Source organism: Rhinichthys klamathensis, unplaced genomic scaffold (assembly GCF_029890125.1).
Source record: "Rhinichthys klamathensis goyatoka isolate OS25496 unplaced genomic scaffold, OSU_Roscu_1.1 h1tg000095l_1, whole genome shotgun sequence".
NCBI classification, from domain to species: domain Eukaryota; kingdom Metazoa; phylum Chordata; class Actinopteri; order Cypriniformes; family Leuciscidae; genus Rhinichthys; species Rhinichthys klamathensis.
In genome coordinates this window covers 794,460-819,172 of record NW_026606634.1, presented here as the reverse complement: position 1 = coordinate 819,172, position 24,713 = coordinate 794,460, and the positions used below count along the sequence as shown (strand labels likewise).

Sequence of the window (24,713 nt, the reverse complement as noted above, 5' to 3'; positions counted from 1 at the left end):
CTGTCCACTCTGGTTATCCCTCACTCAACCAGTCCCCTCGGGGCTGGTTGCTATGGTGCAGACGTGGCTGAGGCTACGTCTGTACGCATTTCCCCCTGTTGCTCTGCTCCCATGAGTTCTGGAGTGATTCCGCCAGGATGGAATAAGCCTATTTAGTAGCACCACCCTCGCCGAGCTGAATGTGGTTTGCGGACCTAATTTTTCTCCTCGACAGACCTCCCTTGGAGGTCCCGATCAGGAGAGACCTTCTGTCTCAGGCAGGGGATGCAATATTGCACCCCCGGCAGGGGATTTGGGAACTGTGGGTTTGGCCTCTGAGGGGGCCCAACTCATAGAGAGTGGTCTCTCAACCGAGGTTGTTGAGACCATTCTAATCTCCAGAGCTCCCGCTACGAGGAAACTATATTCACTATTTCGAGAGTTTTTCACTTCTTGGTGTTACCAGCGTCAGTGGGATCCGGTTAACTGTTCAGTAAACACAGTATTCGAGTTTCTGCAAGAACGCTTTGTATCAGGTCTATGTCCTTCCACGCTTAAGGTATACGTGGCGGCCATTGCGGCTCTCCACGCCCTGGTGGGTAGTACATTTTTGGGTCGAGACCCCCTGATCACTCGTTTCCTTCGTGGCACTTTGAGGCTGAGGCCTGCAACTTGCACTAGGGTGCTGGCTTGGGACCTTGCAATAGTTCTAGAAGCCCTATCTGGGGCTCCCTTCGAGCCCTTAGATTTGGTCTCAGAGAAGTTCCTTTCTTTTAAGACTATTTTCTGCTAGCTATTTTGTCCCTATTAGAGTCAGACCTTCAGGCCCTTTCGGTCCCCACCTGCCTTGAGTGCACCGGGGATGGCCAAGGCAATCTTACCCGAAACATGGATATGTTCCAAAGGTGCCTACCATTATTCCGAGGCCTATTGTGCTGCAGGTTTCTGTCCTCCTTTTACATCTGCGGACCAGGAAAGGCTGAACCTCTTGTGTCTAGTGCGAGCACTGGATACTTATGTTCATCGGACATCTTCAATGAGGAAGTCCGACCAGTTATTTATTTGCTTTGGATCACCTAAGAAGGGTCTTCCTGCTTTTAAACAGACGGTTAGTAAGTGGATAGTCGAGGCTATTTCACTTGCATACGAGTACTCTGACCAGCCGTGTCCTTTGGCGGTCAGAGCTCACTCTACGAGGGGTATGGCGGCCTCTAAAGCCTTACTTTTTGGAGTTTCTCTTCAAGACGTTTGTGATGCGGCAGGCTGGACCTCACCGCTCACATTCGTCACGTTTTACAGTTTGGACCTGGATGCTGCCCCAGGTTCTCAGGTGCTTAGTGCTTAGTTCCAAACTGACACTCAGGTACTTGGAATTCTGGCGTTTTGGGTATTCTCGTTCCCAAAGCGTCGATGACGCATCGCGAGTTCCCTCGAAAGGGAACGTCTCAGGTTACTACTGTAACCATAGTTCCCTGAGAAAGGGAACGAGACGATGCGCCACCCTGCCATACTTCCTGCATCCCTGTGATCGGCTTGCTTCGACTTTTTGAAGCTAATGCCGCGTTTCACCGGATGTGCTCTTATGCCTTCCTGGTCATGACGTCACCCGCCCTTGACGCTCATTCTTTCCATTGGACTAGTTGACATTGATGTTCAGACGCATTCACGCTGGGGGCGTTCCCAAAGCGTCGATGACGCATCGTCTCGTTCCCTTTCTCAGGGAACTATGGTTACAGTAGTAACCTGAGACGTTCTCTCTAGATGAGGGAACGAGTATTGCATTCCTGGCCGTGCTTGTGCTACTAGCGTTCTCGCTTCATTCTATGAAAACCAGTGTTTACAGCCTGAGAGGCGAATTTATACTCTCTGACCACGCCCGTTTCGGCGGGCTCTGACGCAATGAGAGCATGTCAGACTCTCATTGGCCGAGAGTTCATTCGCGTCTCCTCATAGGCTTAAGCGGTTCTCTGTGAGCGAACCAATGAGCTGCTAGCTAGCCCGCTCATGGTCTGCTGCAGCTGAACTCCGTTGACAATGGATACAAAATTATAGGATAATTTTTTGGCTTCAATTTCTCAGAAAAGATGAATCTTTCACGTAGCGTAAGCTAGCTTACGCAATACTCGTTCCCTCATCTAGAGAGAACCGAGGTTACGTTAGGTAACCGATTCGTTTCCCTGTCAGACGCTAAATTTATGAGAGGAGAGTATTTAAATGAATCATGTAAGATGATTTACTAAGGTTTGTGCTATTTAATTTACTGGTATTTGTGCCATTATTTCATGCCCAAAAAAGCACGTCTTAAACTAATTTGCGCTGCTCTTGGTAGATTGCGTTGGTCATTATGGAAATGATCCGGCTGCGTCTGTGTTCTTCAATGTGCACATCGTCGATAGATCACGCACTGAACTTTCCACTCCCATCTGCATTTTTTGTATGTGTTTTTTTCACGCTAATTTGCCCTGTTTAGTAATTCTGGCCCCTAATCTGCTAAATGCGACTATAAGGCATGAAAATATTATAAAATTAACATTATGATTTTCTAAACATTACACGCTACAGAAAGTTTAAGATGAAAAAAGCATAGGACCCCTTTAAATGTGTTGGTAAGCTAAACTCGGTCACTGCAGTAATGGCGAGCACATATTTGACTGTGTCAACACAACTAACCACCCCACCTCAGCACACACATGCACAACATGCATTTTATTTTGCTCTTTCACCACTGAACTTATCAGGAAAGCTCTTATTAAAAAATTGCTAGACTTATTGCTTTTGATCTAGGAGGAGCTTTAATTTAGAAGAAAAACTACACGCCTCTACATGTGACTGTTTTGGATCAAGTTATGACAAGTTTAATTCTCTCAAGCTATTTTGGAGGAAGTCAGCGGAGTAGTTTATCCTCTACTGTATAGGTTCATTGAAACCGTTAAGGTCTCCTAACATTTCAAGACATTCATCATCACAACTGAGGAGGCAAGTTGTTGTTTTGGTCTAAGATTACCTGGGTTCATTTCTGCAATTATGTCTTCCCCTGGTAAAACAGGGGCTATTTCAAGAAGACTTTCAAGAACAAAAAGCAAGAAAAAACATTTTGTGCATCAAAAAGTGGAGATATTCTGGGCCAGCGACCCCGTCCTGACTGTGTTTATGTGGGGCATCAATCACACGGTATGTTACTACTGACCTTCTTTATTCTAAATCTAAAAAGATCGATCTATTTAGTTTCCTGTAACGCTTAAAAATGATATGTTGCCCTATTGTGCTTGGGAGAATGGCTGTCATTAATACATAAAAATAACATAAAGCAATACAAATTTTTCAGTCTTCCTTTTACTTTTAACCTTCCTGCATTTAACCTTTACAGATAAATGACCTGTTCCAAGTGCCAATGCCAGTAATGCTACTTCCAGATGACTTCAAAGCCAACATTAAAATGAAAGTCAACAACCATTTATTCAACAAGTATGGTCTATCGAACACACTCTGCAACAAATACTTTCTGAAGAATAAAACTCAACAGAAAGATTTTTTGACTGACAGATGAATAGCCAATGTCAATTTTAGCACATTTGAGTATTTGGACTTTAGGATACAGTTTGAGAAGACATGATAAATTTGCAAATATGCCGTATATAAAGATAAATATACAAATATTTTCACCTCCTATATGTCCCTTTAGTTTTGATAAAGATAATTCTATTTAACTTAAATTCCACTTCTTTTCAAAGAGATGCAAGTGATATAAATATTGATATCTAGAAAATACTTGTTCTCATTGTCACAGTTTTAGACTATTTTGTGCACAATGAACTGCACAAAGCTTTTGTAAAACTCATAATCCGCTGTGGTATGGAGACAGGGTTGTGTTTTGGTGTTGGTGGGGGTTGCTGGCAAACAGTCCAGACTTGTGATCTCAATGAAATGCAACCTTAGACACAGTTCTTTTGATTAAATGCAATCACCACAATTGTCAAGCAAAAACAAAACAAGAAAAAATATTGTTTATTCGTACACAAATGCATGCAAATGCATGCACTCAAGGTATTTGCCATTATTATTGATGTTGACAGTAATGTGAGTGTGTGGTTTCTACATTGAATATAACGTTAATTAGAATATTAAATGTAATAGAGTAGTGAAATAATAGTAATTATTATTATTATTTCAGAGCAGAATGATCATTATCAAGTCTTTTTTTTGTAGCAATTTTCACTCTTCATGTTGTGTGTTAAAAAAAAACTGTGCCTTAATGTTGTGAAGCCCCAGTAAGCCAAAAAAAAGTATATATCTACTAATAGTTTGGGTATGAGGAGTAAAACCTTAAAAGCATTACAATTAATGCACATGATAAATATTATCCAGTTTTGTGTAATTAATCAATTAAGTTTTTAGCATGTTAGTAAAGCAACGCTTGAACTGTAAGGATAATGGTTAAATATATATTCTTTAGTATTTCCTTGTTTAAGTTTTTGTTATTTAAGGAAAGAGAGTTTATTAAAGGTGCACTTACACTGTTAAAATTCCCAATGTTTATTTATTTATGTTTAAATATTTAGGGAAAACCTCCCTGGACATTTTAAGTTTAAGGAGTACTGCCCACTTGTGTTCCGGAATCTGAGAGAGAGATTTGGAGTTGAACATCAAGATTATCAGGTATGACATTTCTGTATAAGACTGGAAGCATAAAAGGCTGAAAGCTCACTGTGTCGATTTTTGTAGCATAGTTCTCAACTGTACTTTAAAAAGTTACACATCAGTCATAATCATGGTTAAACGTCACAGCTGTTCCAGACAATGTTTTGCGGTGAGCCTCTTTCTCATTATTTGCATAGATCAGGTCAGGCCTATTTGACGGAAGAGCACATGTGCTCAACTTCATTTGAATGGTGGCCATCATTTGCTTCTATGTTTGCATGAGGCACTTGCCAATGTAGTATTCAGCATATGTGTGCTTTAAACCTTTAAAATATGCCAATTCTTTACATGACAGTAGAGTTTTATGTCACGATACACTGCGAGCTGCTAGTGGCCCACATGGATCCTACAATTTGCCCATAGGTCATACACTGAACAACATTATAAACGCAACACTTTTGTTTTTGCCCCCATTTTTCATGAGCTGAACTCAAAGATCTAAGACTTTCTCTATGTACACAAAAGGCATATTTCTCTCAAATATTGTTCACAAATCTGTCTAAATCTGTGTTAGTGAGCACTTCTCCTTTGCCGAGATAATCCATCCACCTCACAGGTGTGGCATATCAAGATGCTGATTAGACACAAGCGGCAACCTCCCTGTCTCTCTCTTGAAACCAACACGGAAGTGAATTAAACTGCAATTCATGTACTGACCGCTTGAGGCAGGAGGCAGAAGAGAGTCAAATCTGCATCTCCCCCATGTTAAAATGCCCAACTTTACAGCAGAAAAAAACATGTTTACAGCCTGGAGCAAAAAGTGGTTTTGGTCTTTATAGCTTATTTTGCCCTTCATGACAACTGTGAGGGGGGTGAATTTTTTTACAACTCATCCGTTTAAATTATATTAAGCCTGCATAATTAAGGGTGTGGCCACTTGAGTGACAGGAGGATTGCGGCCGTTTGTCTGCTGTCTGTTAGCGTCACTCTCAGCTAATTCCAGCAGCTGCTGTACTTGCCATCTCTGCCGTGTTTGTGCTTTTTTCTAGATTATTTAATACACTTTTATAAAATTAAAATAAAATTTTATAGCAGAATAATAATACATCACGATACACAGTCTCACTTTTAGTTACGTCTTTTAACTAATATTTCGAAGGGCAAAAACATGAACTTTAACTATTGGCTTTACTTCTTCAATCAGCTGTCACTTTAGCGCGAGGCCAGTAGCATATAGCATTAGCACCTCAGCTCCACCCACGTCACGCCTCTTTGCCCATTTTATTTTATCCGGTAGTGGATAGCACAGCTTGGCACACGTGACGCGCTGCCAAGATGGCGACGACCGGCCCCGCCCGCCCACTTTACAGCAAAATAAGCTAACTCCCTTGCTAACATAAACAGGAGAAAAAGTCAAGTTCAAAATAAATGGCACCCACCTCCCCACTAACCCCACAAATAAAGAAATAAATGATTAACTAGCCAACTTCAAGTAAACCAAGAGAAAAATACAGATGAATTAAACCATACAATGAATAATCATTGAAGTTAACACTCACTTCTGCCTTTTAAGTCTCAATCATAGAGTGTGATCAAAAGAGACTAATGAGAGAAAACTTTACTTCAATAAGGAGAACACAAATGAGGTAAAGACACACAACACCGCCAACTACTTGCTTCAACACAACATCAAGTCACAACATCAAGTCTGGCGGATGACAAACAACAAAATGGTGTATTACCGCCACCGACTGGTATGGAATGTGGATCAAAATGACATCTTTTAATCCTCTCCAACAAATTTTATTCTAAGATAATGAAAAATAAAACTATAACAATCATTTCCCAAGTTATTTTGTAAAAATATATCCTAGTATAAATTGCATTTTTCCAACACCGCTCTGATGATGGTTGCAGTTTAAATACTCTCCTTCCCCTCCCAGCATCCAATCACAGCAGGGCATTGAATATTGGCATCAGGTGGAAACCATTTCTCCTACGAAGAGAGACCGGGAGAGAGAGAGAAACCAGACTGATCTCATGAAATGGCGTATGTATGACACGCCAATTCGTATTTCCATTTTTGGCGTGCTATCAACACGCATAATCGCTTTTCAGCGTGTTTATCAACGCCTTTGACTTAACGTTATATTACTGTATTATGTATCAATATATGACCTACCCCAACCCTGTCCCTAAACCTACCCGTCACTGGGGTTAATTCCATTTATGAGTCTTCTCCTACCATCCTAGGAAAAGAAATATCGCTCCACAGATGTAGATATAGATTTTCCTTCGTTTCGCTCGGACATTTAACGGCGTACACATACACGCGGAATCACTCGGACATTTAATGGCGTAGACATACACGCAAAAGATTTCGCCGTGAACATACACGCGGATAGCTCAAAATGCGTATAGATAACACGCCACTTGACTTGAAAGTGGCGTGTATGTTTACGCAAAGTCATGATGTCATGTTGGAGAAACAGAGCACAGCTTGGGCACACACAAAAAAAAACCTTACGGCTCTTGTACTGAAGGTGGACTGGTTCTTAGGTAGACTTGGTCATCGCCATGGTGTGTCGGTAAGGACACGGAGACAGGAAACCTATTTAAATTACTTTAATGTCCATCAAGTTCACTGGTTACATTGGAATGGATGGTAACTTAGTTGCTTGTGTATATGTATGTGGTGTGTGGTCTAAACAAAGGAAAGAAGAAATAAATTACGTAAATTAAGTGAGTCTAGAATAACATAACATTACCACATGTAAATTACTAGATAACATAGTAGATGTAAAGCTGTACTAAGCACTAACACAATATACATAAATAATGTACATCATTAAACTTGTTAGCTTCATAAACCAAATGCACATGCATATGCATAGGTCAATATACAGAGTGTACATTTGACAGATTCGTCATACACATAATCAAACTAACATTTCTATTAGGCGGAAATATGCCACATTGGCCTAAACGGGCTCACATAACACGATTCCAAATAATGTATTGGGTTTTGGCTTTCGTGCTTCATTTTATCTTATATAAACAACTCAGAGGCTAGTCTTGATCAGCAGCAACAACAGCAATATACAAGATAAATAAACACTTACTTTTAGTCATTGACGCACACGACTCAAGCAGGAATTAGGAAGAAAACAACACATGAACCATCTCTCAATGATAAAGCGAAACGAAACTAAAAGTTCTGCTGACAGTCAGCCAACCAATGCTGTGGTTTCATTGGCTGTCCATCAGCGTGATCAGGGCATGACAGCGTGATCGTGGCACGATCACTATGTCGGCTTGTTGGAATATTTGTTGAATGGATAATAAAGTTTACCAGCAGATGGCGCTGCTGACCTCCTCTTCTACAGCCGCCCCTACACTTGCTTAGCAAATGTACTCTCCATTTTCTTTGTTAGTCTGTTGTAGGGTCATTATCTGGGATAGCAGGCAGTGTGATGAGACGAGACACTGGTCGATGATAGTGCTTGTTTTTTACCTCGATCTTTGCTGAACGGACCCGGCCATCCGATCCAGGGTATGTGGTTATTACCTTGCCGACAGGCCACATAGCACGAGGAAGTTGGTGGTCTACTACCATAACGACAGTCCCAGGTGTGAGGTTGCTGCATTCACTCATCCATTTTTGATGTGGTTGCAGCCTGGGCAAGTAATTCTTAATAAAACTTGTCCAAAACTGATCTGCCAATACTTGTGAGTGCCGCCATCTTTTCCGACTAAGAATTTCGGATTCTGGGTAAATCACTTGTGGTAGTGATGCATCTGGCCGCCCCATCAACAGGTAGTTCGGGGTCACCGGATCTGGATCCGCTACTTCGGAAGAAACATACCCCAGTGGTTTTGCATTGAGTATACCCTCCACCTCAATAAGGAATGTTCAGAGGACTTCCTCTGTAAGGATCTGAGACCCTACTATGGTACGTAGGGCAGTTTTAACTGAACGGATCTCGTGCTCCCACATACCTCCGAAATGTGGGTCGTTTGGGGGGTTATACCGGAACTGTATCTTTTGTTTCGCTAATTGGGTTTGGAGATGTGGGCTCATGGAATTGAAAGTTGTCTGTAGCTCTTTATCACCTCCTCGAAAATTAGTGCCTTGATCTGCCAGGATTTCAGAAGGAGTTCCACGTCGAGCAACCATACGCCTAAGAGCCATCAGAAAGGAGTCTGTATCCATGTTACTCAGTAGATCTAAGTGGACACAGCGGGTAGTCATGCACTTAAAAATGATTCCCCACCTCTTTTCATTGCTCCTCCCTTGTTTTACCTGGAATGGGCCAAAACAATCTACCCCTGTGGAAAAGATGGCCGGTTTCAGTAGGCGGACTCTGGCGGGAGGAAGTTCTGCCATCTTTGGTATATTAGGTTTGGCTCTCCATCTTTGGCAGTCGACACAGGAATGTTGATGGCGCTTTATTGCTTCTCTCCCTCTGAGGATCCAGTAACATCTTCGCATTTCTGCGAATACCCTTTCTGGACCAGGATGACAGAGTTTGGTGTCGAATTGCTTAATAAGGAGGCGAGTTATAGGGTGTTTTGGGTCCAAGACTATGGGATGTGCAGCACTGTAACTTAAGTGGGTAGCTTGACGTAGTCGTCCTCCTACACGGATGAGTGCAGTCGTTTCGTCTAACTCTGGTGACAATGTGAGCAAACGACTAGATGAAGGGATTGGCTTAGCAGTTGTAAGAGCTTGATATTCTGTTGGAAAACTGTCTAATTGGGCTCTCCTTAATAGGTTTGTTTCAGCTTGCTGGTACTCCGGTGATCGTGGGTCACCTGTTTTTTTCCGCCGCCTCATGCATGGATCTAGAGGTAGCTTCCAGGAGTTCCTCAAAGGTTGAGAACTGAGTCGCATCTGGCAGTGGTGTTACAGGATCGTCGCAGTGAGGCCACAAAACTTTGCTTTACGAAGCTCAGAAGGGTCCTCATTCAGTCCAATGGCAGGACTTTCTGGCCATGATTCAGGTGGTAGGTAGAGGAAGTCAGGCCCCTTACACCATCGATTGGGTTGGGTTAATTCAAGCAAGGTTTTGCCACGTGTAATGTCATCTGCAGCGTTCCTTTCTGAATCTACGTAGTGCCAACAGTGACCTTCAGTAAGTTCTTGTATCTCCGATACTCTGGTTCCTACAAAAACTTTGAATCTGCAGGACTCTGATTTCAGCCAGGTGAGTACTGTTGTTGAGTCACTCCACAAGAATGTGTTCCCAATTTCCAGTGAGAGCTGATTATGGAGTAGCTTGGCTAACTGTGCTCCAGTAAGGGCGGCGCATAATTCAAGCCTAGGTATGGATTGTTGCCTTTTTGGAGATACTCTGGATCTGGCATGGACGAATGCCAGCTCAACTTGACCTTGGTGTTCAGTACGGAGGTATGCTACTGACCCATAGGCTGCCTCAAGAGGCGTCGCAGAAGATGTGAAGTTCTCGTTCCACCTCTGGGACATCTAGTGTGGCTGACACATAACACTGGGGTATAGTGATTTGTGGTAGGTGTTCCAGTTCTGCTTCCCATTTTTGCCAGGCCTGCAGCAGCTCAGAAGGAAGAAGGGGGTCATCCCATTCTCGTTCTTTCTCCCACAATTGTCTTACTAAGATTTTGGCTCTGGTTGTGAAAGGTATTATGTAACCCAAGGGGTCGTACTGGCTGGCGAGGACCCGGTATATGTTTCTCATTGTTACCTCATGGTAGGATAGAGGACGATGGCGGTAATGTAGGGTGTCTGGTATGCAATGCCAGTTTAATCCCAGGGTCATTTCTTGTGGGTCTGATTGACTGCGGGAAATCCACAACTCAGTGTTTTCTGATCTAGCCTCTTTGGGGAGATGGCTAGTCACTGAGGCCTCATTGCTTGCCCACTGGCGGATTTCAAACCCACCTGAAGCCAGTAAGGACCTTAGTCCATCGATTAGCTCACGGGCTTCAACTGAGGATGCGGTGCTCTGTAAACAGTTGTCAACATAAAAACAGCGTTCAACTGATTGTCGTATTTTATCACCCTGCTGGCAATGGGTGAAAACATGTCGCTGCACTGCAAATGTTGCACAACAGGGGCTACAGGTTGTTCCAAATGGAAGGACCTGCCACTCGTACACGTCCGGTGGGTTCCCAGGCTTTAGGTCCCGCCACAAGAATCTTAGAAGGGGTTTGTCTTTGGGGAGCAAGCGAATCTGGTGGAACATCCCCTTTATGTCTCCACTGATGGCTACTCGATGTTCTCTGAAGCGGATTAACACCCCAAGGAGAGAGGGGCCCAGCGTAGGTCCAGGTATTAACTGCTTGTTTAAATTGTCCCCATTAAAGGTGTATGAGCAGTTGAATACCACTCTATGTTTCCCATTGTGGGTCACAATATGGTGTGGCAGATACCATGATTCTGTAGACTGGGCTGCCTTTTGAGGTGGTATTTTAGTGGCGTAACCAGCTTTCTCCAGTCTTTGGATCTCTTCTTGATACTTGTTAGCTAATGACGGGTCCTTAGCTAACCGACGTTCAGTGTTACGGAGGTGGCCCATCACAGCATCCTTTGGAGCATGTAACGGAGGCATTGTTATAACTCTCAAAAGTGGAGTGGCGTATCGTTCAATTCCATCCACTTCCACTCGCACTGTCTGTGTCTCCAGCATGTTCAGTGCTTCTTGGTCTTGTTGTGACCTGATCACCATCTTTTCACTGCGATAAGGAAGGATGTCCATCTGCCATAACCGTTCAATTTGATGAAACAGTTCTGCAGATGGTGAACAATTAGACGTGAACAGACACTGTGAGACTGAGAGTTGAGTCTGCAGATGTTTGGAGGGGCCCTGCAAGGTCCAGCCGAGACGGGTTCTGACAGCGGCTGGGCCCCCAGGTGGGCCCAATCGCACTGGCTCAATTGGGGTTATCAGCTCAGTATGATCTGAACCGATAAGCAGTAGGGGACAAGCTTTGACCAGAGGTGGTATTGGTATCCCTCTGAGGTGTCTGTACCTTTCCTGCAGGGTATTCACCGGGTAGTTGTATTCTGCTAGCCCAAATTCATCTGCTGTAAAGGCCCCTTGAATGTTGAACTTTTTTCTTGGATTACTTGGGGTGGATACGCTAAAGTTCACAGAAGTACCATGCAATGTCCTGATGTCTTGATGCACTGTCCGTAAATTCAATTGCTCTGGTCTACCCTTTAAGCCGAGGTGTTGTGCAGCTGTGGCGAGCAAAATGTTGCGCTCTGAGCCATCATCAAGCACAGCAAATGTGTCTAAAGTTTTGTGCTGGTGATGGATGGTAACCTTCACGACTTTCAGAAACACTTTCCCGCCACATCGAGGTTGGTCCAAGAATAAAGTTTCTGTGGTGGAGTTGTACAGGCTATTGCTCTCACTGATAACCTCATCCTTCCTTTGGTTGATGTTGTGGAGTATGGAGAGGTGTTTGGCTTGGCAAAGGTGGCAAGGCCTCTTTAGATCACAGTCTTTGGCCATGTGGGAGCGTGCACATTTCCAGCACCATTTATTGTCTTTGATCCAGCTAACCATTTGCTCTTTGGTTAATGCTGTGAATGTGGTACATTGGCTAAGGTAATGTTCTGCACTGCAGTATGGACAGATGGCTTTGGGCTTGGTGGGTACTTTGGGATGAACTGCCTTGGGTTTGGTTACAGTTTCTATAACTTGTCTTTGTTCCCCGCCATGAAGCATGGTGGTATGTTTGTTTTGTCCCCGAATTGCTACCCTTTGATCTCGTTTTGTGGCTCTTATCTCGTCAGTTGGGTCAAATTCCATACAGTTAGCTTCTAGCTGTAGCCAATCTGCAAACTCGAGGAGGGAGAACTTAGACTTATCTGGATTTCTCTTGAGGTGATGCCTCCTGAATTGAGTTTGTTGTGAACGAGGAAGACGATTCAGAAGACGTTTCACATTTGACCCACTGTGCAGTTCTTCAATCCCGTCCCCCTTTAGGGCTTTGAGCATGCCGACTATTGCTTGGACTCTGAGGGAAAAATCGTCGAATGCCCGCTCGTCACAAGCACGGATAGGCGGCAGGCTCTCCAAAGTCTCTATTTCCTTCAGTACGAACTGGTAGGGACGACCATACCTTCTGTCAAGGGCTTGCAGGGCGTTAGTGTAAGGCATGACTGACTCTGCATGTGCTAACACTAACCTGTGACCATTCGGCACCTTCACATGCTTAAGAAGGATTGAGTACTTATAATGCTCTGATAATTGTGGATGAAGCAGGTTGTCCAGAGCAATCCTAAGTTCCACGTACTGGGCTCTGTCTTCTTTAATGAAATCTGGGAAGGTTGGGCCTTCTACTGTTGGAACCCATTATGATGATAAGGGATGGGGAGTGTAGGGTACAGCCTCAGGTCTAAGCTGAGATGTTGTAACTGGGTACACAGTTTTTGGCATGGGCTCAGACTCTGAAGCAAACTGACCATGTACTGGAAAGGTCTCTGGGGCTGATACTGGATAAAAAGGAAGCTGGGTTGTCTGACTCGGTCTCTGTTCAGGGTGAGGAGGCAATGGTTTCATCCAGGGCTCTTCTCTGTTGTGCACTCGGGTTCAGGTTGGGTCTGACAGAGAACTGCAGCATGGTGAGGCGTACTGGTGTGCCGAAAGGGTACTCTCTCTGCTCACAGGAGGTGGTGACTGGAAATGAGTGTCTCTGATTTGTGTTTTACTCAATACTTGCGAAAGCTCCTCAAAGAAAGGGGTTTGGGGTTTGGCAGGCTGTGGCCAAGGATGACGGTTTGAGCAGACATCACCAGGGCTAACATCGGATTTCGACTGTCCCTTCTCCACTGATTTCAGGATCTGGGCTCTAGGTGTCTGATGTCGGGATGATGCTCGTGAGGAGTGAGCAGATGCTTGAGGAGTGCTGTGTAGCAGGACTTTCTCTTTCGAGTTCTGTTTGGCGCCTAGCTGTCTCGCTCTGTTGTTTGTTAATTTCCATTATTTGCAGCATAAAGTCCTCAGATGATCCAGCTGTTCTGAATGGGTGGTGAGATGAGATGGGGGTTGAAGTCACCATTACCTTCTCTTTAGGTCTAACAGCCTGTCCTGACGGGTTCTCAACAGTCAACCACGTAGTCATCTAGGTAGACAGGCCTCTGAATTACTCTTTGTGGACGTCGGGATGAGGCAGGGGGAGACTTTGACATCGCCGACTCTGGGGTTGCCATGGTAATGACCTGTCTCCGGCTCGAAGGACCAAATTTGTACTGAAGGTGGACTGGTTCTTAGGTAGACTTGGTCATCGCCATGGTGTGTCGGTAAGGACACGGAGACAGGAAACCCATTTAAATGACTTTAATGTCCATCAAGTTCACTGGTTACATTGGAATGGATGGTAACTTAGTTGCTTGTGTATATGTATGTGGTGTGTGGTCTAAACAAAGGAAAGAAGAAATAAATTATGTAAATTAAGTGAGTCTAGAATAACATAACATTACCACATGTAAATTACTAGATAACATAGCAGATGTAAAGCTGTACTAAGCACTAACACAATATACATAAATAATGTACATCATTAAACTTGTTAGCTTCATGAACCAAATGCACATGCATATGCATAGGTCAATATACAGAGTGTACATTTGACAGATTCGTCATACACATAATCAAACTAACATTTCTATTAGGCAGAAATATGCCACATTGGCCTAAACGGGCTCACATAACACGATTCCAAATAATGTATTCGGTTTAGGCGCTTCTGTTTATACGAACATTCACTTGTGCGGAGCCGCGGGTCTTTCGTGCTTCATTTTATCTTATATAAACAACTCAGCGGCTAGTCTTGATCAGCAGCAACAACGCAATATACAAGATAAATAAACACTTTTAGTCATTGACGCACACGACTCAAGCAGGAATTAGGAAGAAAACAACACACGAACCATCTCTCAATGATAAAGCGAAACGAAACTAAAATTTCTGCACACAGTCACCCGACCAATGCTGTGGTTTCATTGGCTGTCCATCAGCGTGATCAGGGCATGACAGCGTGATCGTGGCACGATCACTATGTCGGCTTGTTGGAATATTTGTTGAATGGATAATAAAGTTTACCAGCAGATGGCGCTGCTGACCTCCTCTTCTACAGCTCTGGACGTTACATCAGTGAATTGAAAGCAGACAGCAATCATTTTTATTTATTTTGAAACAAACCAGCAAGAAAGTTGCAAACTGAACTCAAGCTCCTCTCATTTTTTGATTTAACACAAAATGGTGAAATTCTGAAGAGCAGAGTGAGTGTGATAGCGAAGCACCACATGAGCGAGACCAACTAGGAAATGTTGAGGCCAACTGGGAAATGTTGCGGCCAACTGAGAAATGTTGAGGCCAACTAGGAAATGTTGAGGCCAACTGGGAAATGTTGAGGCCAACTGGGAAATGTTGAGGCCAACTGGGAAATGTTGAGGCCAACTGGGAAATGTTGAGGCCAACTGGGAAATTTTCAAGACAAATCTCCAATATGTAAGTAAAGGTATGAAGGAGTTGGAAAAACAGATTTAAGCTTGTGCAAATGGTTCTACCAAGTGTGATGGGTTAGTCTATTCTAGTAGGATCAGGGGCATGTCCAGATGGGTGGCATGGGCTGGCCAAAGTCAAAGGCAGGGAAAAGCTAGATATAGCCTTGGTTTATAGAGGGAAGAAGATAAGGACTGACTGATTAATTATTGATAATACCTAGTTTCAACAAAGTTCCCACATCTGGGCTCACCATCCATGTGGATGTAGCCTTTCTAATGGAAGACTAGACCACTATCATGGACCCATCAGGAGTAGTTTGTCATCTCATCACTGACACCATAGAAACACTGGTCAATCAGCTTCGTCAAACCCTCACTACATCACTTCACCTTTCCAAACAACTACTCCCGAAGAGTCCCATGGTCTCTCAGCGACATCTGGTTCAGTGGAAGAAAGCAATGTTTTTTACTCCAGTGCTCACTCACTATGGAGAGCCCCAGAGATTCCCTACGCAGTGAGCAAAATAGCGCTCATCATCTCCCTTCTCCCCAGGTGTGCTTTGAAATGGGCCACCACCACCTCAAAGCATGTTATTCCTAGTCATTTCGCCATCCATCGAACTATTAACCATAACTTGTCCTTTAACAACAGATAAATCCACTTTCTGAGCCTCTGGTTTGTGAGGAAATGGACACTACCAGACAGACTACGTTCTGAGTCTCTATCCAGAAGCCAAATCTTCACTTCAAGGTACCTTCATCTGCCTGTTCCAGATGGTTAGGCCCAGGGCTTGACATTAACAACTTGCCAAAATGCGGGTGGATTTCACCAGTGGCATGTAACGCAGTTACTCCTACTAACCACTTTGGCAGGCTGAATTTTATATAGGCCTAATATAAATTTTTCAATTAAAAAGGCATCTGAAATAATAAATTAAGTGCAATAGTGTTGTCAAAAATATAGATTTTAAGATACATATCGATAATGAACTATCTGAAACTCTTCGGCAGGATGCACCAGCAACGCGTTCTCCCTCTTTAATCTGTCCGGCAGCGAGTTGACACCCTTTACAGTCTATGGTTGACACAAACCCGCGTCCCTTTACTCATTTAATTTACTCCAGATGAATATTGTTGGTTACGGGGTGAGGGATTGCACATATTGAGCATAATTGTACTCATTCCCGCAGATTTTGTGCTCACACCCAAAGTGCTTGCCCATAAAGACAAGTATATTGGCTATTTAAAACAGTAAATGGCCTGTGGGTCTGTGCGTCATGTCTTAAAGCAACAACAGCCTAATATACCGGCTGCCAAATAATGAGATAATATAAAAAATATCTATATGGTAGTTTTCCCATGGTATCGTTGTCAAAATTGTGGCCAGTGAAAATGCGGAGTGGCTTGTAACTTTGAAAAACCACTAGCCACAGCTGGTGAGCAAAAAAGATAATGTCAAGCCCTGGTTAGGGCCCTCTTTGGCTCCAGGATATCAGCATCCCATTGGTGTTCAAGGCTTGAAAGGGATTCCGGCTCCTTTCCGACTGCATTGTTACCCAGGACCCCAGGACTACCATGTGCCATCCTCAGGAAAGGAGGACAGGAGGTTATCCAGCTCCTCAAGGATATTGCCTAGTTTACCTGGTGAATAATAAATGACAATACAATGAAATTTGGCAGGGTTAATAACAGTAATGGCATGCACTGTTTAGTCAAAGCCAAAAGGTTTTCACTATCTGGCAAAGGCTGGGATGAAGTCTTTTCACAGATATGAATTTCATAACTGTGAAAGTTGCAGCATCATTTTTATTGCGAGCAGCGCATATTTTTTCAGCGCCCATGTTATCAAATGAGAGTCTCTATATCAAAAGAGTCATGCTTCACCACAGAGGATTGTGCCCTTAGCAGAGTGCAAATCAAGAAAATCGTGCATTTGTCTTAGTCTTTTAACAGGGTTGCTTGACTGTGGGGGTGGACTTCACATCCATCTATTTTCCAAACTGCTTGTCCAAGGTTTGTGATGCTGGATCCTGTCCCAAAGTCTCAGGCCTGGCCAGTCCATCTCTTATCCAAGCTCTCTTGGACTTAACATACCTGGTGGTTTTGAGCAAGGATGATGATCAAATGAACGATTGTGTGTAGATTACTTTTAAATAAATAGTTTCTAAGACAATCGTTTTAGAAAGTTAATCTGAGGTTCAAGTATATGTCATGGTTTGTGTTCTAAAAACTGCATGAATTCATGCTTATCTTTATAATAGAGCTTTTACTGGATTTTGCTTACAATATGGACTTTGAAATGCCATATAAAACACATGCACACACAAACCCCTTGTTAACTCCCACTTGTTTCCCTTTATTAGTTCTCCTCTGCCCCGTTTCCCCCTCCCAGACAATTAACATATGATTTTGTATGGAATGACTTAGATATGCTGTTTGAAACAGTAACTGTTTAGGTCACACCTGTTGGTCAGAGAGATTAAGGTGGAATTTTACAACATTTCCAAATTTCCATGTGCCCTTTTAGGTTTCTCTAACGCGTAGTCCTCCAGTTAAGGAATGCAAGAGTCAGGAAGCGGGATTGTTGCTGACATCATATGACTGCACATTAATTGTCAAGCAAATCTCCAGTGAGGAGGTGGAGGACATGCACAACATCCTTTCAGAATACCACCAGGTATAGAGTATACTGTTTCATAAGTCAAGTTGTTTAATAACACGTACAATTAACCTTTGTAAAATGTATTCTCCTGATTACACTTAAAGGATTAGTTCATTCAAACAAGAAAATTCTGCCATTATCTAACAGTACTATGATACATTGAAAAGATCTAGTGAAAGAGCTATTGGTTCACAAATTGGACATTGTGGCTTCTATCATGAACATCACAGAAAGCTAGCACAGATGTCAAGTTAAAATTTAGTCTGTTCCTCACACAGAGCTATCGTATTGCTTCAGAAAACGTGCAGAAGTGCATTAGTTATGTGAACATCTTTCATTGTGCTTGTTTCTCTGACGCACAATGGGAAGTCATCTGGTACACACTAATGTCTTCAATGCTCTGTAAAGTTGTTCAGTTTTCTACTTGTTTGTTCCTATTCCTAATGCCGGTCCATTTCTAGTCCAAGTAGGTAGGCTGGTCTTGGCTTTCTGTGAGAGGGAGGGAGTTCAGCTGCCTTTCAACTGCTATCAGTTTTCTTCCATAAATCTAGTCCATATTTACATTTAGAAATTTAGCAGAACATTGTATCCAGGCTGACCTCCAAATGAGGAACATAATAAGGAATTTCACTGCAGTCAACAATATCCATACTATACAATGCCATGTTTATTAGAAGGCGATATTAGAAAAAACGAGAGCACAAGTGAAATACAGATTGCTTATTGGAAGAAAGTGCATTTGTTTAAAGTTGTGGAGTGATTAAGTGCTTGTGGATGAGTTGCTTCTTGAAATATGTGATGGTCTCAGCAGATCGAGTAAATGTTGGTAGCTCATTTCTTCAAAGAGGGGAGGCTGAAGGTTTTGGAGAGTGGCTTTGAATCTCCTTGTGGAGGAACAACAAGGTGCTGCTTGTTTATTGAATGCAACTGTTGTATTCCAGTGGCAGTCCTGATTCTGTCAGCCATTGGAAGTGATATCAGGAGAGGTCTTTGACTGATTGAAGACCAGATGCATTCTGGATAATATGTAGATGCTTTGTTGCACTGGCTGGTAGGCTTCCCTGCTGAAAAATCCAGCATAAACCATCATGTTGGTCCAGGTTGTTTATGTTGGTTAGAGCTGGTTATGCTGCCATGCTGTTCTCAAGCAATCTAAGCTGGTTTGCTAACCTGAGGTTCATTCACAGCCCATTTCTAAAGGGGCGTCGCCAACGGACGTCGATCGCTCAAATGCCTCTGGGCGCAATTGGATAGACCTAAAACCAATCAGAGCTATCGTCATCGTGTAAAGCCCGCCTCAACGTTTGTGATTGGTGCCTCGATTTGGAAAGATTGGAAATGGGCTTCAATGGGCTCTTCGCCAGACTAACTTGCTGAGCAAATCTAAATTTGCCGGAAGTTCGTCGGGGTTTTCCCAGGCTACTGGTTTGCTGGTCCATCAGTTCTCTCGCTTATTTTTTATTTAAAAAAATTACTTACACGCTAACTGGTCTTAGCTGGTTTGAGATGGTCTCGCCTGGCCAAGCTGGTCTTAAACCAAAGCAACTTCTATTGAGATGTATTTGAATGCTGTTTGGATGGATAGATTTCCCCAGACACACCAAGCATAAACTAAGCTTTATACCTATTTTACTAAGCCACAGAGGTATGTTTAGTCATTGATTTATTATTTAAAAGATGAGTCTATGTAACATTTGACTGCAATGCTATTTGAGTAAAATATAATATAATTAAATAAGTAAAAAATAAGAAAGATATTTTGTTTTCTGAACCGTGTAATCAAACTTTTTTTTTAAAAGATGTTTGTGCTGGTTTCATTGAGATGATTGTTCAACTGACAAGCAACAATCAACTGGACCTAGAAAGGCTATTTCTTTTTATTCCCTTTTCTATCAAACTAAAACATCTTCTTTCCCCCCCTCAGCACATTGTAACGTGCCATGGTAGCACACTCCTTCCCCAATTCCTCGGCATGTACCGTGCCACTGTGGACAATGAAGACACGTACCTTTTAGTCACGAGGAACATGTTCAGCCACCGACTAACTGTCCACAGAAAATATGACCTCAAGGTAGATCAATTTCATTCTTCAATCATTGTTTACTATTTAATGATTTTGTTATTGAGCCATAATGGTGAGGAATTAATATGTTACGAGTTTAGTATGTTATTCAAAACAATAAGTGCAAAGTTTAAAAAAAATGGAAAGATCACAATAAAAATAGTTTTTCACTCAACTTATAGCATTTTGAAGGCAATCTATTAAATAAAATAGAGCTACTGTATAGGGATGCACCGATCCACATTTTTTCACTTCCGATCCGATCCCGATACCTGAATTTGGATATCGGCCGATACCGATACTTTTCCGATACCAGAGCTGTGTTTGCTTTAATATTATTATTATCATTATTGTTGATTTTATATGATGCTGAAATAAACTCCTCTCTACAGGCAAGTATGATATGTACGTATGTATGCATGTATGTCAATATATATATATATATATATATATTAAACAATAGATAAACAAAAGATAGACAATTAAACAAAGATACACATTATACAGGCCTACACAGTGCTTTAATTTCAGGAAGGTCTACTAACATTATTCAGGTATGGTCTAAAAATAATTATAATAAAGTAATCAAAAATAAAATAGCACTGCAAAGTTTATCATAGATAGATTTATGCTTATTAAAGCTAAAGTTATTCATTCAAGAGCTGTGAGTGATTTTCTCTTTGCCTTTTGTTGTTTGATTCTCGGTAATGGAGCAATCGTCAGCATGTTTATTAGACTGTTTCCCCTTTAAGAACGAGTGCACCATATTTTCTCCCAACTATTTCCATAACTACGTCCATTTTAGACAAACTGTTTAAGTGAATCTCCAAGCCGGTCATTTTGACATTTTTGTGTAGGCTACATTTGATCGTTTAGACGTGCATATGAAGCCCAAAGTATAATGTGCTTGTCTCGTTGCGGTCTGTTTCGGAGCGCGCGACGCGGGAACAGCTTCTCTTGCGCAGATTTTTGTGCTTTTAATAGCTTTTTTTATTATTAAAAGCGTCCCGCAATTTACCAACAGTAGAGACTGCATTTTACAACAATCACCGATCATGCTGATGGGCTGTCGTGTTGTGCGCGCTGTGGCACCGCGTGAGAGATCTCTCTCTTTCTCTTCTGGACTGCGAATAGCAAACATGCATCACAGACAAATGGTTTAATTAATACGGCTTTGCAAACATTGCATTTTGCTGTCTTGCTCTGCTGCGGTGTTTCCAGAGTGAAGTATTTCCACCATAGGATTTCCACACAGCGAACATGTTGGCAGCTCAATGCTATCCTGCTAGCTGGCTGCAAACTGCGGAATGGATTTCCTGAGGGGGGGTCTCTGTGTTTAATTGAGCCGCACCTCCGTTCAGGATATCCATTCCACAGTTTGCAGCCAGCTAGCAGACTAGCCGGCGGGCCGCGGGAATCACTTTTGGAGTCGTTTCAGCAGACAAGCGCAGACATGGCTCATGGATATCGGATATCTCCGCAGGTTGGATCGGGAAAATCCGATACGTGAATTACGCTGGTATCGGTCCCGATACCGATACTGGATCGGCCCCATCCCTACTACTGTATAATATTTATTGTCATGTATCTAAATTATCAGGAATATTTCATATTATAGGGCTCGTTGGTTTCTCGAGAAGCAAGCGATAAAGAAAAGGTAAGAGATGCTCATCCAAAAACATTTACATTTATGAATCAAAAACATTTTGTTTTATAGCCTCTTCAAATTAAAGATTTGTTTTGGTTATTTTTAGAATTGCTTTAGAACATGTTTTCTTGTTTTCATTCTGTTACAAAGGCTTTCTTGTATGCTGTTCTTGAAAGATGTTTCAGTTTCTCAAAACTGAAAATTTGTTCTTGAAAATAATTGCTTAAAAATTATTTGAAAACACAGGTAAAAGAGCTGCCTACCTTCAAGGATGTAGACTTCAGAAACAACATGCAGCGAGTCTACATCAGTGAAGAGGAGAAAGAAAAGCTATTGGATAAACTGAACAGGGATGTAGAGGTGAGACGAATTAAAGACACAATTGACAGAATATTACATAAGGGTCAAATGTAATTTGATTGATTGGTTGATTTTACTCACTGCGAAACCGAGAAGTTTTCTTGGACACAAACAACCTGGTTTTCGTACAGTAACTGACATACTGAAACTAAGGCCCTGTTAACACTTGCTGGTATTAAGATGCGTTTTGGTCGATCGGATCACAAGTGGACGACACTAAATACAGGTGTAAACGGGGTGTAAAATATTTTGAGCTTGTCCACTTTCGACCACTTCCAGAGTGGAAAACGCATTCGACCGGATTGCTTTCATAGTGTAAACGCTCATGTGGTTGAATGTGTTCGAACAGCCGCAAAAGACCATCTTCTCTTCACTGACCTAATGCGCAGTGGTGGAAGGAGTACTAAAAAATGTACTTAAGTAAAAGTATCTCTCAGTAGAGGGTGTGTGTGTGACGTCACCGTCGTCAGGCAGAGAATGGTGGATTTGCAATTATCATATGGTGTCAATATCCTGAATTCAGGGGTAAAATCATTTCCTATCTATTGACAACTCATCAAATAAATATTTACCATCGTATATTCTGATGTTTTTAAATAAACCCTGACAAAATATGTGTATATGTTACGATATATGTTGATATATATAGCATTGATATAAGTGATCACATGGATTTAGACCATTATTGTATTTATATAAAGCGTTCACAGGCAAATTTGCTTTATGTATTTCCCCGGCGTTGAAATCAGGCACATACAAATGTCAGGAATCACGATTCCTGCTACATGTCAATACCTATGGATCACTTTGGTAAGTTTTAAGGAACACTATATCGAGTCCAACCTTAAGTTTAAAGTGATTATAGTTCTACGTCTAATCGTTTTACTCACGTTTTCGCAGTTTTAAGTCTGGTTTGAAGATGAAAAACCTTTCAAGCACAATGTTCTCTCACACCACTCCTGATTTCTAACACACACTCAGTGTTCGGCTGGTCTTGTGGCTTTCAGAGCAGAAATGAAAGCTGCTGCTCTCCGTGTGTTTTTCCGTCGTCTCCGGTCGCGTTTATATGTACATAGCGTGAGCTTATTTCGTCAATTAGATCGAAAAATCTGAAAAAGCTCATACATTTATCCACCCATAGACCCTCCCCTCGAAGAAATCAGGACAGAAGTGGTTAAAAGTGGACAAAAGAGACGGTTTAAAACACCAGGTGTAAACGGGAATGTGTCTCCCTCGTCTATTTGTGATCCGATCGACCAAAACACTTCTTATTACCGGGTGTAAACAGGGCCTAATGCTGTGTTTGTGTGCAGTTTCTTGTGCGTTTGAAGATCATGGACTACAGCCTGCTGCTGGGCATTCATGATGTCGGGAGGGCAGAGCAAGAAGAAGAGGTGGAAATGAAAGACTCTTTAAGTGAAGAGGAGGAGGATTCAGAGAATGACCTGTGCCTTACAGCCGTGGGGTCTTTCGGCTCGTCCCCTGAGGGCATCGCAGGGTACATGAGCTCTTATAAACCTCTCGGTCCAGGAGAGTTTGACCCTTATGTTGATGTGTATGCCATCCAGAGCGCAGTTGGTGAGTCACAATTCAGTCTCATGTCCAACTCAACTCATACATAATGGACAAATAAATGGTTAGCTTCTGTAATCTTGAACCCATTGAGTAATCTTTCCATGAAGGTAAAGGCTTATGCATTTCCCTTAAAATAATTGTCCATAACTCATTTTGTGTTACCCCTCTTACCTAATTTGTCTTTCAGATTCAGATTATTAACTAAGGTGCACGCCAATTCAATTTGTTTAAATCACTTCATTTATGAGTCTTGTGTTTGTCTGTCCTTGATCTAGGTGCCCCACACAGAGAAGTGTACTTCATGGGTCTTATAGACATTTTGACCCAGTATGATACCAAGAAGAAAGCAGCCCATGCAGCGAAAACAGTCAAGCATGGAGTAAGTGATGCTTAACGAATAGAGTGAGATTTGCTTTTTACACATTTATTGTAAAAAGACTAAACTGAACTGTAAATATTCTAAATCTATCTGTTATTTGGGGACTAAAGACATTTTTATTTCAAAAGGCCTTTTAACTCTCATGATTTTAATTTTATTCTTTGTGGTGTTTTATTGCTATTTATTGATTTTGTGATATTTTCTGGAATTGTTTTTAACCCCCTGCTACTGTAGCACTTTGAGATTTCGTTGAAAAGTAAAGTGCACTATAAATAAAATGTATTATTATATTATTATTATTTACACGTTTTTTTGTTCTTTTTTTAATTTGAATTTATTTTTTATTTAAAGGCTGGCGCTGAGATCTCTACAGTTCATCCTGAACAATATGCCAAGCGGTTTCGAGAATTCGTGGCAAATATCTTTGCCTATTGAGAGCATTTTAAATCTAGAGGACAAAAAGAACATTGATTGACAGCTAGTGGTTTGAACGATTACCGCATTATTAAATTATTTCAGAATCATTATTTAATTATTAAAATGTTTAGCTTTTACTGTATAAATTTTAAAAATGTGATGAAATTGTGTTTTAGTGCTCTGATTTACTTTTAAATGAATCCTTTAATTGTGGGTAAAATAAATTTGTTTAGAAAAATATCACACAAATTAGTTGTTGTTTTTTTTCACAACAAAAATCACACCTGCTATGGTACGTTAATTGGATGAACATGAACATTTAAATAATGTAATCAAGGTGTGAAATTGCTTTTCAAATAACAGTGAATTGAAGGAACAGTTAAAAGAACTTCGTCACGCACACAAACGAAGATCTGCTGCAAGAAGACGACGGTTCTGACGCCAGGAGCGAACTGTAATGGGCAACGTACCTCCTATAATGAGACAAACCAGGTATGC

The 24,713-nt window shown here is 41.9% G+C and overlaps 1 protein-coding gene across 1 annotated transcript; it reads left to right on the top strand.

The window, feature by feature from the left end:
• Positions 1–2,822: 2,822 nt before the first annotated feature.
• pip4k2cb (phosphatidylinositol-5-phosphate 4-kinase, type II, gamma b) lies at positions 2,823–24,338 on the top strand. Its single transcript, XM_056252448.1, has 10 exons — positions 2,823–3,150; positions 3,347–3,444; positions 4,539–4,635; positions 17,640–17,789; positions 19,699–19,845; positions 21,455–21,493; positions 21,731–21,844; positions 23,158–23,422; positions 23,695–23,798; positions 24,150–24,338. Exons 1-10 carry the CDS (start codon positions 3,004–3,006, stop codon positions 24,231–24,233), a joined length of 1,245 nt encoding a protein of 414 aa, XP_056108423.1. The 5' UTR covers positions 2,823–3,003; the 3' UTR covers positions 24,234–24,338.
• The last annotated feature ends 375 nt before the right edge of the window (positions 24,339–24,713 follow it).